A 15,771-nucleotide genomic window follows, 5' to 3' on the forward strand; every position below is an offset into this window, starting at 1 on the left:
CTTTGGGTGGACACTGTTCCCCAGGCCCTGGGCGCTGAGGCTGTGGGTTAATGCCATTTATCACCATTTTATGTTGTTGGCTGTGCTATGGAAGAGAAATCGGTCTCTTTACCCATTTCTTGGTCCAAAATGGGAAATCCTGGGGCCGGCCCCGTGGCCGAGTGGTTAAGTTCGTGTGCTCCGCTTTGGCAGCCCAGGGTTTTGCTGGTTCGGATCCTGAGCATGAACGTGGCCCCGCTCATTAGTCCACATTGAGGCGGTGTCCCACATGCCACAACTAGAAGGACCCACAACTAAAATATACAACTACATACTTGGGGGATTTGGGGACCAAAAAAAAGCAGAAAAAAAAAAAGAAGATTGACAACAGTTGTTAGCTCAGGTGCCAAACTTTAAAAAAAAAAAAGGGAAATCCAAAGACAGATGGGGGTGTCCGTCGTGGGGGGACGTCAAGTGCCTTTTCCTCCTGTGTGAGCCTGCCTGCCCTGTAGACAGGGTGGTGTGTCCTGGACGCGTGCAGCCAGGTGGTCTCCTCCTGTGATAAAACCACACCACCCTGCAACTTGGATGCAACAGCCGGAGCACCGTCTCCAGAAAGCAAGCCCCAAGCCCCACTCCTTCCTCAGGGCCCGCTCCTCCCGCAAAGACCCCTCCCCGGGAAGCCCTCCTCAATGCGGGCTTCGTCTGCGACTACCGCTGGGGACGGTGGGGTCGCCCGAGGGCTCCGGTGAGTCTGAGGGGATGCCCGAGGGCCCGCCGGGGGATATGGGGTGCAGACAAGAGCCGGCCCGCCCCAAGCCCCGAGAGGGAAATGGGGTAGGAGGGGGGGCTCCGGCTCGGTACGATGAACGGGGACGACTGCCTCCACGTGCGCGCCGGGACTGCCACCACGCGGGGCGCGCAACACCTGTGAGCACAGGTGCAGCCCGCCAGCCCTACCCAGGTGGGCGCGGGAGGCGCGGACGAGGGCCGGCTCCGTGCGCCTGCGCCAGAGGGGCGGGGCCCTAGGGGGCGATGGCCCGCGGCGGGGCCCCGCGTGGGCGGGGCCTCAGGTGGGCGGGGCGGCGGCGCGCGGTGGGCGGGGCGGCGTGACGCGCGCCGACGCCGATCCCGGAAGCGGTGTCAGATGCTGGGAGCCGGCGGGCGGGCGGGCAGGCTGGCGGCGGGCGGTGGGGGGACTTGTTGTTCTTCGCGAAGTCGGAGCCCGAGCGCGCGGCGGAGGCGGCGGCCCCGGGGGAGCGCGGGAGGGAGCGCGAGGAGAGCGCGTGCCCGCGAGGAGCCGCCGCGCGCCCGCGCCCCCGCGCGACGCCAGGTGAGGAGCGGGCGGGGTGGGGCCGGGGGCGCGGGGCCCGCCCGCCGCTGAGTCACGGCCCCGCGGACCCGCGCGGAGTGGGGCTGGACCGGGATCCCGCGCGCCGGCCCGCGCACCTGCCGTCAGGTGTCCGCCCCGGGCGGCCGCGGGCTGGGGGGGTCTGGTCCCGCCCTTGGGCAGATCGCCTTCCCCTGGGGCCGGGGAGAGCCCCCCGATCCCAGATCCCCGATCCCTGCCTCCCCCGGGGCCCGAGCTCGGAGGCGGTGGGCGCCCCAGCACAGGGCGGGCGGGGAGCCCGGCACCCCCCCACCCCACCTTGCTCTGCCTTTCCCCCCCACCCGGGGATCCGCTTGAGGCGGGAAGGCGGGGGCGAAAATAAACGCCACGTGCCGGGGAGCGCGGGCAGCGCGTGGTCTCGCTGGGCAGACCCGGCCTCGGTCACCTGGGCGCTTCCGCCGGCCCGGCGTGCTGTCCTGCCCGGCCCTGCGGCCACTTCCCACCCGTGTTCGCGGCGGGGGCCACGCCTCTCTGGGGTGGGGAGGGGAAGGACCCCGCAGGGGACTTCGCGGCCCGAGGTCACGTTCTGAGCAGCTGACCTGCCAGCCGTTTCCCGGAGAGAGCCCTGCTCTGGAGGCGTGGGGTGGGGAGGGGGACAGGGCGAACGTGTCGCTTCCCCCGTGGCCTCATTTTCCACATCTGCGAACGGGGGGGGGTCTCCGTGTCTTCTAACTCTAAATGCGGCTTTTTTTCTGTGATTCTGCTGACTTTGGGAAACAGATAATGTCTCTGCCTCTTCCACGCGCCTTCCCCGGGACCTCGGAGGGGACGCGGCTATTTGGCTGGGTGCCTAGGTCTGCCCCAGGAAAGGCAGACCGCCTTGCCATCTGTCTATCGTGGTAGTTTGTGGGGTCTTCTGGGCAACGCAGAACACATGCTGGAGGGGCCCGTGTTCGGGCTTGCTGGAAGTTCCCTGCTGTGTCTTGTGTTAATGATTACGTTCCTTTGACCTTTCACACAGCTGTTGTAGCTGAGGCAGAAATGGGATGTCCCACCTAACAGTTCATTCAACAGTTGACCAACCCTCAGCCACCTCCTCTTGCCGGGTGCCTGGCCTCGGGAACCCGACACAGAATCACTGGGCTCCCACGAGTGTGGCTTGGGTGCCCACCCGCTCTCCCCTGACCCGTTTACTGGCGTTGGTGAGGTTTGCTGTCACGGCGATCACGGAGCAGGTATCTTGAGAAAGTGCAGCTGTGTGTCCTGTGTGCCAGCTCTGGGGCCTGGGCTCTGAGCCTGGTGTCTTTGGTGGGGGAATGGCGCTGTTTAAAAAAAATGTTAGTCTAAGCAGGTGGGAGAGGTCTGGGAAGTTGCAGGTGGGCTGTGCAGGTGGGTGGGGCACACCTGCAACCTGTTGCATTGTGGGTAGCTGACAGGCTTCCTGAGCATGGCCCTTCCTCAGTGGTGACCCAGTAGGAATGTCCGAGTTTGAGCTCGGGAGAGGGCGTCTGCTTTCATAACTTACAACTAGACCTCTCTTTATTCCAAAATAAAATGTTTATTAACTCAAAAACACAAAGCGAGGCTTCTCCCCGGAGCGCATTTCCTTTTGTGCTTGAAGGTCGCTGGACTTTAAGGGCCCGGGTCCAAGTTCAGCGTCGCTTACTTTCAAGGTGGTTGCTAAAAATGGGAGTTGAGTCGAGGCTACTGGGGGAGTCGCTCTTCCTGAGTGCGGGGCTTGCTGCGTTCCAGCCCTTTCTCCAGCGCCCAGGCTGCCACTGCGTGAGGTCGGGTTCCGGTCTGTTCTTTGTCCGCCGTGCACGCTTTCACTCTGCGGAGTTTGTTTACAGTCACAGGCGACCTAGAAGAAGTCCTGCCTGGGTCTAAAGGTTTCTGGTGTGGACTTTCTGGATTCAGGGTCCAGTCCACACGGGAAATGGGCTGGGAGCGTCCACTGTGAAGCTGCTCCCCCTGAGCAGTAAACAGTGACTCACCCTCCCTCCCCCCCAACCCCCCCACGTTCTCTGCAATGGGAGATGCATCGCTCCGCTATTTACTTTTGCTTTTTATAAGTCACGGGCTCGTCGTGTTTCCTCTTTCTTACAGTTTCAGGAAACTGAAAGTGTCACCTTAAAGTCATAGGGTTTCGGAGCAGGTAGAAGTGAACCTAGGTTGGCACACAGTCCACACACACACACACCCCCGCCCCCATCTTAGATGAGGAAACCAAGTCCCGAGGGTTCTCGCCTGGCCTGCGGTGGCAGAGCCCCGGGTCCAGGGTCCAGTGGGGCACCCTGCCTGATGTCTGGGCGTCCTGGGCAAGGGGTGGCACAGAGGTGTGGGGTAGAAGGTGTCCCCTAGGCTCCCTCCCTTCAGTGCAGTGCTGACACACCTGTTTGTGCGGCCCCTGTCACCTGCCAGGAGTTGGGGGAGCGGGTGTAGGTCAGAGTGCCCCCTGCTCTCCGCCCAGTGAGGGAGGCAGGGCTCCAACAGAAAGACCAGGCGCCCACCCATTACAAGGAGGGCAGGAATGGGGCTTTCTGGTGAAGCGAGGGCTGGAGAGGGGAGGGCAGGGGTGACGGGAGAAGGGTGCGAAGCCAGTGCAGATTGCGGGGGGGGGGGGGGGGGGCTGCTGTCAGAAGCCAGAGGTGGAGGCCTGGAATGGCGACAGGTGGCCAAGGGAATGGGCAGCTTGGGAGGGACTCTGAGCCAGTGGGTCCCTCCGCCTGCCTGGGGGGCTGCATTTGAGGGACTGAGGCAGGAGTCCTGATGAGAAGCGGGGGGCCAGAGCATCTGCAGGAAGACTCGGTTGAGGCCAGCAGGCTGGGGTCAGCGAGCGGCCGTGGAGGGAGAGGTGAGGCCTGGGGGGTGATGTCTGCGTGAATGCCATGGTGGGTCGTCTGAGCTGGAGACACGGGAGGGCAGCTGCGGGAGACGCGTGTGTCTCGGGCCTGTCGGTTTTTCCAGGGAGCATCCTGGCTACACGTGGAGGTTGAGGCTGACTGGAGCCCTGGGCAGCATGAGATGGCTGGGGAGAGAACAGAACTCTGAAGGGGAGCCTGGAGGCGGAGGGACCACCCGGAGGGGTGCAAGGGGAGCAGGGACTGGCCTGAAGCTGGGGCTGTAGGAGCGAAGGGCCAGTGGGAGCGAGGGGCCAGCGGGAGCGAGGGGCCAGCGCACGGTGGGGGGTGTGGCATTCAGCCTGCTGTCAGCCCGGCAGCCGCCTGAGTCACCTCCGGATGGAGCCAGGATGACACAGCTTCCTCGAACCGCAAACACAAGGTGACCAGACGTCCCCCAAGCCGGGCAGACAGTCTTGTCTTGCCGGAGGGCAGCCAGCCAGGGCCAGCCTGCAGGCTGGGTGTGGGCCGGGCTGGTGGGGTGCACAGCGAGGTGCTGCGGGACACCCCCCACGTTGAGGGGAGCTGGGGTGTGACATCAGCAGAACCCTGTGTCCGGAGGCGGGCAGGGTGGTCTGGAGGTGGTCCCAAGCCCTCCTGGTCCTGGGGCCTGTGTTCAGCCGGTGAGGCAACAGGTCACTGTGGACGAGTCAGCGTTTGCTTGTTTGTCAGGAGCCCGCTGTGTGGGTCAACCCCGCCGTGCAGCCAGCCGGAGGGGCGCTCAGCTTTGGTCACCTGTGAGAGGCCCGCAGCCCTGCAGAGCAGAGTCGGCCACATCTGGGTGGCTTCTGGCTTCAGGGTTTGCACCTGTCAGGTGAAGCGGTTGCTGCTCTGCGGCCTGGAGTGGGAAACTGCTCCTCCAAGACGGAACCCCTCGGCTCCCCTCCTCCCTCTTCCCCACCCTGACAGCCTTGGGGACCTGGGAGGATGGCAGTGGGAGGGGTACCCCACGCCTAGCAGTTGCTGGGAGGCTCCGGAGCGGCCGCCTCCGCTCTCTGCCCGCTGGAACAGGTGCCAGAGGTTCAGCTTCCTGCCCGCATGCAGCTCACAGGCCAGATGAGTGGGTGGGCCAGTCGTTAAGTCAGCATTGGAGCCCTTTGAAACTCAAAATCTTTTCTCCTACATGATGGCAACCTAGGAGATTATCCTTGGGTGGGGCCCTGGCTCCCATCAGCTGCCTGGGCCTGGTGTTATTGGTGGAGAAACCCCCAACCCGGGCCCAGCCCAGAGAGGGCCGGAGTGTGCTGGGGACGGCCAGGGCTGTGAGTTTCCCACACGAGCTAGTGCCAAGCAGTAGGCGTTTGCTGGGAGTTGGAAAGTAAAAAGGAACCCGAAGGCACCCGAGATCCTGGCCTTGGACGCACCTGCTTCTGGAAGGCAGTGGTGGATGGTGGAACCTGGGCCACCTGCCCCGCCCTCCCGGAGCGCAGGGCCTCGATGCCCAGCTCCCCTGGGCAGAGTCGCCCTGCCCTGTTCTTTACGGGCCGGAAGGGGCGGGGCGCCCCGGGCTCCCTAATTTATTCCAAACTGTGCGGTCACTGGAGCTGACTCCATCTGAGCTGCTCGGGTGTTTCCTCTGCTTTTAAAGGAAATTATCCTTCCTTGTTCACCTTGTTTAGATGTACGTCAGAATGAAGTTTCTGGCTTTGGGTTGAAAACCAGCCTCTTCAGTTAGAAAAATAGTCGCCCGAAAGGTGTTCCACGTTCTAAGTGCTGACTGCGCCCGCTCCTGACCAGCGGCCCCCTCTGGGCTGAAGGGGACGCGCGTGGTCACTCCCACTTGGATGGGCAAGTGGGTGCACGCAGCGGACGTGCAGACACACCGTTCCAGACGCAGCCTGGCACGGGCCGCTGAGCTGCTCGGGTGACTGGAGTGGCATCAGAAAGCCCCTGGGAGCGCGGGCTCTCTGCACACGGCATCGCTAAGACTTGTCGGTCCGTGGACGTGGGACAGCCCAGCTGGAGCATCCTCGTGGGCAGCTGTTGGAGAGGCGTTTTTGGCACTGACGGTTGCTGATGCGGTAATGTGGCGTTAGACCCTTGACAGGAGGGGAGGCCAGCTTCTGGGGCGCGCGCCTGGCCCCACCGCGCCAGGCTGCAGTGTGTAACCCCGGCTGGGTTCCGGCCGGCTCAGAAGACAGTTCTTCCTGTGTGTGCTCTGGTGCCCATGGAGGTTGCCTGAGGTTCCGTGGCTTACAAATACCCATTTTAGGACAGTTGTTTTAAAATCACTTGTTTCACTGACTCTTTTTCACTCATCCGAAACTCTCCTCTGAACCTCGCTCCTCTGAACCAAAAGCAGGTTGTCCTTTTTCTAATGTTTGGAGTGTCTTTAGGTCGATAGCACATGTGTTTTGTGTATTTTGGGTAGAGGTAAGGGACAGTGCAGCTCTTCTCTGTGTACTGAGTTCCCAAGAGAAGGGCTCTCTGCCCCTGGACCTGGAGCCTGTGGCTGTGCGATGAGGTTCTCGCGGGGCAGGCCGCTGGGGCACAGACGGGGCGGGTGGGCAGCGCGTCTCTCCAGCAGTTGGTGAAAACTTCCCAGGAAAGCGGGTCCCTGAAGGGGCCGAGGCAGTGGGGGTCCTGCTTATGAGCACAGAGCTGTGCAATGGTGTCCTGCCTGGGGTTTCCCAGCCTCCCCCCGTCTCTGGTTCCTCAGGGGGCCTCTGGTACAGACCCTGAAGTCTGGGGGTTGAGAATGGAGCCCCCAGCCAGGGTCTCTCTCCTAGCGTCACCCATTGGACCCAGCCGAGAACCTTTGGGAGCTGGACAAGACCCTGGGGCCCCATTTCTGATCCCCTCATTTTTCAGGAGAGGAGATTAAGACCCACAGAGAGAAGAGGGTTTACTGAATTACTCCCCAACTTTGTCTCGAGACCAGGGCAGCCGTCACCTCGGCACGTTCGCTCCTCTAGTCCTCCTGTCACTCTCTTTGGAGAGAAGGTCTGAGAACTAGGGACAGTTCCCTGAGGTCGGACCCCACCATGGTGCCCTCTCTTAGAGAGAGGCGTCCTCCTCGCTCAGACCCCAGGCGGGACCCCAGGGCTGCTCTCCCGTCTCTGCTGAGGCTCCTTGCCCATGGTGGTGGGCCCCCATTAGTCCAGGGGCGCAGGCGAGATGGGCTCAGAGCCCATGAACACGGGGCTATGCCCGGGCAACCTTCACCTCGCTGATGTGGGCGATAGACCCTTATGTGCAGGGGAGGAGGCCAAGCTCGCCGAGCGCTGCGACCCAGGCCTGTGCGCGTCCTGGTCACCTAGGTGTCCCGCCACGTGATTCCTGGTGGTCAGGTCCCCGGGGGGCATCCCTGCCCTGAACACGGCCCATGACCTGGCTGAGCTGGCATGTCACCATCCCCGGGGGGGGGGGGGGCCACAGAACGCCTGTGGGGTGTGGTGGGGGGTCTGAGCAGGCCCCTCCTTGGCTGGGGCCTTCCTTTTCCCATCGGGTCCTGGCAGGGTGGGAGGGGCCTCGGGGCTGTGGGAATGTGAGCTCCCAGCTCTGTAAACAGCTGGTGACTCACCGCACAGCTATGCCCTGGCGGCTCTGGGCCCTTGTGTGCTGACGTGCTTGGGAGTGTGAGCTGGAACGGTCCCCGCCGGCCACCCGCCCGCCATGGAGAAGTTTCTCAGGCTCTCCCAGCCGCCGGGCTCCCGCCAGGCTCCTGGAGACTCCTTCAGCCTGGCTTTGACCCCCGCACCTGCAGGGAGGGGCGGGCCTGTGGGGTGCTCGTTGGTGCCCCCAGATGCCAGGGCATCAAGCCACTGTCAGGAAGCGGCTCTTAGCTCCCTGCTAGGGTTGCCTCAGCCTGCTGCGTGTCTGGCTCGGGCACCCGTGTGAAACCTTGCGAGGGGTGCCGAGGAGTGCGGGCCCCCGGAGGCCATACCCGGCTCGGCCCCGCTGCCGTCCTGCTCTCCACCGCCATCATTAGTACCTGGGAGAGCAGCCACGATGCAAGGGGCAGTCGGCGTCTGCAGGCCTGGGTGCCGGCCCCTCTGTCGTGTTGGCAGCCTCTGGGGTGAGGGGCGGGCGGGCCCTTGGCGGCAGGGCCAATGGGTGGAGGCCCAGGCCATGCTGCAGTGAGGGTCCCAGGACTGTGGGCGTTGTGGAGCCCATCCCCCTGAGTCTCGCTCCCCCCAGATGGAGGCTTTGATGCGGCTCCGTCTCTGGGGCCCCATTTCCCCTCCTTGGGCGCGTTTCTCTGACGGTCTCTCTGCTCAGTTCACTTCACGTGGCGTTTGGAACCTGGGGAGCGGACCCTGATCCCGTAAGCTGGCGTCAGTGTGCCAGGTGCCTGTTCCCCTCCTGCCCCCCTGGCTGCCAGGGCACCAAGGGTTTGTTTACTGTCCCGCAACCTGCCGTGTCTGCACCGCCAGCCCGAAGCCATTGTTGCTGTGGGCTTCTCTGTTTCCATGGCGACCATCAGGGGTTGGCTACTTCCCAAGGTCACCATGGCAACTATCAGAGGGGAATCATGCTTGGGATGCTTTGGCTGGCTTTTTCATGAATGATTAGAATGTGTGACACAATGCAGACGCGAAAATGAGAAGGGCGGGCGTAGGGGGGCTGGCGGGCGGCGGGGACGACTCCCGCCAGACAGTCCATGAGCGTGTGAGGTGGTGGCTCCCACCTCCCGGGTCCGGGCTGGCTGGCGTGGGGAGCCTCTGGCCACCGTCTGGGCCTCAGGTCATGGCTGTGGGGCAGTCTAGGTGGCGGCGGTGATGTCACAGCTGCAGTGCCCTTCGCAGAGGTGGGTCTGCCGGGAGGGCGGGGCCGGGCTGGGGCCGACACAGGGCTCCACCCGTCCCTCGTTGGGGTGAGCTCTGCAAGGGCAGGGGCTCCCCGAAGGGGCCCTGCTTCTCGGGGAGCCAGGCTGGGTCGGGGGTGACAGGCTTTTGGCGGGGCAGGGTGCTGCCCCTGGCCGGCGCACTGCTCAAGTGCTGGGCACGGCTGTTCTCGGGAGGGGGCCTGGCCGCTGCGTGCCTCGGCCCTTCACTGTGGCCTCCTGTGCCCCGCAGGTGCGAACGTCGGAGCTCAGAGTGGGAGTCAGAACAGGAAGCAACAGCTGCTCACACCTGGCCTCACCCCAAGGCGCTGGTGCTCACAGCACAGGCCCGGCGGGCAGCGCGGGACGGCCGTGTGGCTACCGGGCACTGGGACAAGGTGGGTCTGGGCGGCTCCCTGGGCTGATGCTGGAGTGGGGGGCGCGGCCGAGCAGAGGCTCAGGCCCGGCCAGGGTGCCCCCCTGGGGAGCTCTCAGGCCAGGCTGGGCTCCTCCTTGCTTTTGTGGGGCTGACTGGATGGCACAGTGCGAGGAGCTGAGCCTCCTCGGAGCGTCTCTGCAGTGGGACATCCCTGCTTCAGGTCACTTGTCACGGCAGCGCAGCCAGGACCTAACCACGTGCGTTTCTGTTCTGTGATCCTGCAGTGATTTTCCGCAGTTCTGTCCGGGTGCCTGTCCCAGGTTATGACGACTAACCCCAAACCGAACAAGGCGTTAAAGGTAAGGGGCCACCCCGTCTCCACCGCGCAGCCCCCTGTCCCAGGACTGCCTGGACCGTGAGGGAGGAAGGCCTGTCACCTGGAAGAGGGCGGGAGGAGGTGTCCCCGAGAGATGTCGACAGAATCGAGGGTTGCAGCCTTCGGAGACGCAGGCTTACGTCCAAGGACATAACTCCTGGGTGGAGGGGGCGGGAGGGATGGTGCCTCCTGGCCAGGATGTGCTCATCGCCCCGGCACCCTGGCGTGGGCAGTGCGGCCTCTGGTCCCGCCAGGCCCCGGGCAGGGCACGTGTGAACGGTGCTGCTCCAGCTCCCCGGGCCTGGCTCCGGCTGCCCGCCTCCTGGGGCTCTCAGCTTTGGAGGCCAGCGTGTGCCCTTGGGCCGGCCGTCTCCTGGCTCGGGAGCAGAGCTGGGTCCCGCTGGAGCGGGGACTCTCGGTATTTGTGGGCTGTGCCTCTCCAAGCCCCTCCTGAGGCCCTGCAGGTGGATGTGGCCGTGTCCCGCCAGGCCCTGGCTGGGCCTCCTGGGTCCGAGGGTGCGGAACAGTAGGCTGCCTCGCCTTCCCCTCGCTCCCCTGCCCGTGTCAGTCGTGCACCAGGTGCTGGAGACCCACAGAGGGCAGCACACGTGCAGGCTGCGGCCTCGCAGAGTTTGGGTGGCAGACAGTAACTGGGTAATGGCAGGTGGGGCCAACGGCCCCCATCGGGGACCGTCCTGCCTTACATCCTGTGCACAATGTTGAGTGACCCCACAGTGACCGTCCCCATTCCCTGATGGAGTGAAGGCCAGCCTGCGATGCAGGGGGGCCCTGCCAGGAGCCGGGCTCGTCCACGGCAACGTTCCAAGTGGTCCTCTGGGGTCCCTGCAGCGAGGCCTCCCTCGCCCCGGTCCTGACCCCGTGCTGTGGCCCCGCAGGTCAAGAAGGAGGCGGGCGAGAACGCCCCAGTGCTCAGCGACGATGAGCTGGTGTCCATGTCGGTGCGGGAGCTGAACCAGCACCTGCGGGGCCTCACCAAGGAGGAGGTGGTCCGTCTGAAGCAGCGCCGGCGCACGCTCAAGAACCGCGGCTACGCCGCCAGCTGCCGCATCAAGCGGGTGACGCAGAAGGAGGAGCTGGAGCGGCAGCGCGTGGAGCTGCAGCAGGAGGTGGAGAAGCTGGCGCGTGAGAACAGCAGCATGAAGCTGGAGCTGGACGCCCTGCGCTCCAAGTACGAGGCCCTGCAGACCTTTGCCCGCACCGTGGCGCGCGGGCCCATCACGCCCACCAAGGTGGCCACCACCAGCGTCATCACCATCGTCAAGTCCGCTGAGATCTCCAGCTCCGTGCCCTTCTCGGCCGCCTCCTAGTGCCGGCCCCGGTTGGGCGAGGGGGCCGGCGGTGGGGCCAGAGGGGCTGTCCTTCGTGCTTGTTGGAGGGTCCCATGGGGAGCAGACCCCTGAAACCCCGAGTCCAAGCACAGGCTCCTGTGGGGCTCCTGGCGGGGCGAGGTCACAGGGGCCTGATGAAGAGTTAGGGGCCTGTGAGCCCGTGTGCCGCACGCCTGCCCACACGCCCACACACACGCACATGCACACACACGCACCTCGCCTTCCTCTGGGCCCTGCCAGCTCTCTGCGGACTGTCTCTCTTCCGGAGCCTGTGTCCTGTGCCGGGGGAGTTGGGATGTCTGCAGGGAGGGCCCTCAGCAGGTCCCTGGCCCTGTGGCCTGGGTGGCAAGGGCTCCGTCTTCCACCCCTCCCACCAGCAGCCTGTCAACACACGTCAGCGTGCCTGTCCCCCTGCCACCTCAGAAGAGCACCTGCAGCACCAGGGGCCTGGGAGGAGTGGCTGGTTGCAAGTGGTCCTGGGGGGGCCTGTGGGTGCAGGTGCATGAGTGTTGTGAGTTTTCTCTCTGTGTCGGGGTGGCCGGAAGGAGGTCCCTATTGAGGAGCAGTGGCAGCCTGGCCTGGGGACCCAGCCCCCACTGCGGCCGCCTCGCAGAGCCCGGGAAGGTGGTGCCCAGCATGGGAAGGGGGCGATGGGCCTTGGGGGCTGGGAGGTGGGTGGGGAGCAGGTTCTGTGCGGAACGGCGGGCTGTCAGCGAGGCCTCCGGAGCGGCCATGGAGCTGGGGGGCGCCCGGCTGCCTGTGGCTCCCACTGCTGGAGGAGGTGAGAGAGCAGGGGGCTGGGTGGGATCAGAAGACGAGGCGGGCTTGAATGGGGCAGAGGAGGTGATGGTGGGCGAGGTGGCAGGCTCTGGGCCAGGAAGTCCACACGGACCGGACGGGCCTCCCGGAAGCACCTGGATGGTGTGTCAGCACAGAGGAGACGAGGGGACTCTGCGAGCCTGGTGCTGAGTTCCCTGGAACCTTCACCTGCCCTTTCTGGGGCAGGTGACCTTTGCTGGGGCTTCCCTTCCTTGAGAGCCACCGCGGGGGCTCCCTGTGTGGGCTGGGCATGGACGGCCACTTCTACCCCTCCTGGGAGGATGCTGGGGCCACGGCCCTGGGTCTGAGTGAGCTGCTGAGCCCCATCACTAGCCAGAAGCCGCTGGGCTCCAGCTCCCGGTTTCCTCTTGTGCCCTGCCACCCAGGGAGACCCCCAGCAAGCAGGTGTCAGCCATGCCAGGGTTGGGGGAGGACTGACAGCCCCAAGGGCTGCGTCCAGCTTCTGTGTCTGCTGGCAGGAGCAGACAGGGCACCTGGGCCTCTCCAGCAGCATTGCCACATGGCCTTGTCCCTGTCCTGGGAGAAGGCGGAGGGTCTGGGGCGCTGGATCCTTACACAACCTGGTGTGTAACAGAAAGGCCCGGTGTGTAAGCAAAAGCTGTTGATCGCATAGCCATGGTAGGTAATCCACATTGGATGTCAATAAGGACCATGGGGAAATATTTAAAAAAGAGAGAAAAGTATATATATATATATAAAATTATATACACATTTTATCGTACAGACTTTTCGTAACTCTTTTCCTGTTGGGTACTGTCAGCCTCTTAGAGCAGAGCAGCCGTCGAGGGCAGGGCAGTGGGAACCTGTCGCCACCCCGCCTGGCTCCTCAGGCACCAGCTCGCAGCCCGAGGTGGGAGGCCCGGTCGCCTCCCGCTGCCCTTGGTCTCCCCTCCTGCCCATCTGACTTGGGTCCCGCAGATGGCCTGGGCACCTGGGCGCACCCCCTGCCCACCCTGGCCGGCTGTCCTGCCCAGTGGCCGCCCCGGGTTCACAGAGCGCCCCGTCCCGTGGGGTGCAGGTGGGCGAGTGCTGGCTGGGGCCTCGGAGGAGCTGTCCCCACAGCTGCCCATTGCCCTCCCGGGATCAGGGGCCAGGGAAGGAAGACTGGCTCGCTCCCTCCTGCTTTTCTTTTTGGATCATTGAGATGTCATTGTCACAATTTTAATATATGGGTTTTTTATTTAAGACAAAAGGCAGGGACGTCTTTGTGGCGTGGGTTTGTCCTCCTGTGCTTCTGACTCACGAGTCCCTGACACCCGCAGGGCCTGGCCCCCCGGGGGACGGGGCCTCCCCTTCGTAAGCTCGGCACCCACCGGTTTTCCCCGCCTCTGCCTGCCCAGCAGTTTCATTTCAATATTTATTTTTGTGCTGCTTTTATCATGATATAAATTATTGAGAAGAGACCTTATGTCGTGGCCCACACCTGCCCTGTCCCCTCACGGCCACCACCTAATTTATTGCTGTACATCTCTGCTGTGACGCTTTTGTACCTTTGCAATAAAGACTTTTCTGGTTTCAGGTCTGTCTCACTGTGTAGTGGGGGCTTTGGGCCAAGACCCCCAGTACAGGGCCCGTCCTGTCCGCTTGGTGTCCTGGGCCGCTGGAGGCCCCCACGTCCTCCCCAATCACCATAGGCCTCTCAGCGCAGGTCGGCTTCCCAGGCTTTAAGGTCCTGTCAGGACAACTCTGGGGTGGCTATCGGGTCACTTTCTGGACAGTGAGTGGAGTTCCCGGAATCCCGTCTGTCCTGACTAGGACCCCCAGTCCGTGGCCACGGCCACTCCTTTCCCACTGGGAACAGCCCCTCCCCTGGGCGATGTGCCCCGGTCACCAGGCAGGCCCCTCACCTGGGTTTGCTGGGCTGGGGCCCGGAGATGAGCTTGCGGGACGCTGAGAGAGAGACGGTCTGCCTGGGGCAGGGGGCAGAGCACCCTGGACGGTGGCCTAGGGTCAGCACACCCCCCCGAAAAGCCAGAGCCAATGGAGGGTCCTGTCCCCTCGGGATGCTGACCCCTCCTTTCCGGGCCTTCCGTGGTGGGCAGCCCCGGCCTACTGTCCCTGCGAGGGCAGGGGGTCAGCACTTGGCCTCGGCCTCGGACGGAAGGCCAAGCTCCCAGGGAGATCTCAGGGCTTCTGAAAGCTGCCGGCCTCCTGCTCCTCCTGTGCCCGAGCTGGCCAGGACTGCGTCGTGTCGTCACGGAGGGGATGTGCATCGGTGCCCTAGCTTCTGAGTGTCCTGGGCCAGTTCCCGGCCCCCTCCAAACCTCATGCCCCGCTTCTGTGAAGTCAGGGTGGGGATGAAAGTGCTCAGCACAGTGGGGTCCCTAGCCCCGAGCTTGTCAATGGCAACCATAGATGTTTTCCCCCAGCCAACCCTGGGAGCACCCCCAGCCCCCGCCCACTCCTCCTTGGGGAGCCCCAGGCGGCGGCGCTGTAACCAGAGCTGGCAGCAAGCCTGTGGGTGTGAGGTGGGGAGGCGCAGACCCCGGCCAGCGCTGGGCTCTGGGGAAGTTGCTGAAGGGCACCCTGCCCCCAGGCTGCCCAGCTGCTCTCTGGCTGCTGCCCTCTGGTGTGGATCACCGGGGCCATTTCACAGATGAGAACCCCAGGGCCACGTTGGAGAACCTGGCCAGAGCACTGGGACCTGCCTGCCTTGGCCATTCCTGGCTGCACACAGCTGAGCCCGGCACTGGAAAGCCCACTTTTTCATCAGAGATGGGGAGATGTCCCTCCCTCCCTCCCTCCCTCCCCTCCTCCTCGTCAACACCCACACTTCTCCTTCGGGAGGTGAGGCTGGCGAGGCCGGGGCAGCACCATTCACCTGCTCCGTGCCTCTGCTCCTCCTGCAGGCTGCAGGAGCACCGGGTACCGTGTTTTGTCCTGACAATTTACTTTGTTTTGTCAGAAAGAAAAACTTTGTCCACAGGTCGAGATGTCTGTGGGGCTGGGGTCAGTGCAGAGAGCTGGCCTTTGTGAGCAGGCCTCACTTCTTGCCGGCTCTGTGACCTCAGGTAAGTGCCTCAACCCCTGTGGGCCTCAGCCACCTTCCCCGGGATGGTCGTGAGGATTAAGTGTATGTGAGACGTGTGGTCCAGTCCTGGACACACAGCAGGCGCTCAGTCAATGCTGACTGCCTCCCTTCTAAAGGCACCGAGAAGGCTGTCCCCGAGCACACAGTCCCGGCCCAGGGGCTCCCTGCAACCAGGAGCCCACACTGGGTCTGAGTCTCCAGGACGGGGTCCTGGCCCGCTTTCCCTCTGTGCACACAGCTTTGGGCAACTCAGACCCCAAAGGGGTGGCCCTCTCGGGGACAAGGGCCTGCGGGCAGCCCCGCCTCCCCGTGTGCACTCCCAGCGGGGCCTGGCATCTTGCCTCTGTCCTTCGGCCTCCAGGAAACCTCCCTCCTGGGTCGGCTGGTCTCCGGGGAGCACCGGGCCCTCTCCCAAACCTGTTGGCTGAGTTGTGTGGGGGCCTGGTCGTGGGTCGCCTGGGGCTCAGGCAGCCGCAGAAGGCACGATAAGGCAGGTGGGGGACGTTCTGGCCGGGCGGCAGGCCGGAGGGAGCCCTGGCGTATCTTATCAGGCAGCCCAGCTGGGCCTGGGAGAGGCTGCTGGCCTTGAGTCCCAGGTCCCCAGGCCCAGGGGACAGGGGGTGACACCTGGCCTGGACACTGTAGGCTAGTTCCCGCCCTGCCAAGTCCCTCTGAGACACTCGGCACCTTTCCTTCTTTGCCTGGTGACCTGGGAGTGGGCGGCCAGGAGGGGCATGAGGGAGGGTCGTGGCTGGGTGGCTCCCGCCAGGCCTTCCTGCCTTCTGTGCTGGCCTGGCCAGCCTGCCCTGGCTCCCCACGCCT

At 64.2% G+C, this 15,771-nt stretch overlaps 1 protein-coding gene across 5 annotated transcripts; it reads left to right on the forward strand.

Annotated features, from left to right (window-relative positions):
* Positions 1-1,149: 1,149 nt before the first annotated feature.
* On the forward strand, positions 1,150-13,436 carry MAFK (MAF bZIP transcription factor K). 5 transcript variants are annotated; one of them, XM_023655108.2, is made up of 4 exons: positions 1,150-1,312; positions 9,228-9,372; positions 9,638-9,712; positions 10,626-13,436. In XM_023655108.2, the coding sequence occupies exons 3-4, from the start codon at positions 9,677-9,679 to the stop codon at positions 11,055-11,057; spliced, it is 468 nt and encodes a 155-aa protein (XP_023510876.1). In that variant the 5' UTR covers positions 1,150-1,312; positions 9,228-9,372; positions 9,638-9,676; the 3' UTR covers positions 11,058-13,436. The 5 variants fall into 5 exon arrangements, with proteins under 5 accessions (XP_023510876.1, XP_023510878.1, XP_023510875.1 ...); XM_023655110.2 differs by lacking the exon at positions 1,150-1,312 and adding an exon at positions 1,900-2,544; XM_023655107.2 differs by lacking the exon at positions 1,150-1,312 and adding an exon at positions 5,434-6,230.
* Positions 13,437-15,771: the final 2,335 nt, after the last annotated feature.

The sequence above is a fragment of the Equus caballus genome, chromosome 13, assembly GCF_041296265.1.
Source record: "Equus caballus isolate H_3958 breed thoroughbred chromosome 13, TB-T2T, whole genome shotgun sequence".
Classification (NCBI taxonomy): domain Eukaryota; kingdom Metazoa; phylum Chordata; class Mammalia; order Perissodactyla; family Equidae; genus Equus; species Equus caballus.

Coding starts and splice junctions, on each gene's coding strand:
- MAFK (XM_023655108.2), top strand. CDS start 9,677: ATGACGACTAACCCCAAACCGAACAAGGCGTTAAAG. Junction 9,713..10,625: donor AACCGAACAAGGCGTTAAAG/GTAAGGGGCCAC, acceptor GTGGCCCCGCAG/GTCAAGAAGGAGGCGGGCGA.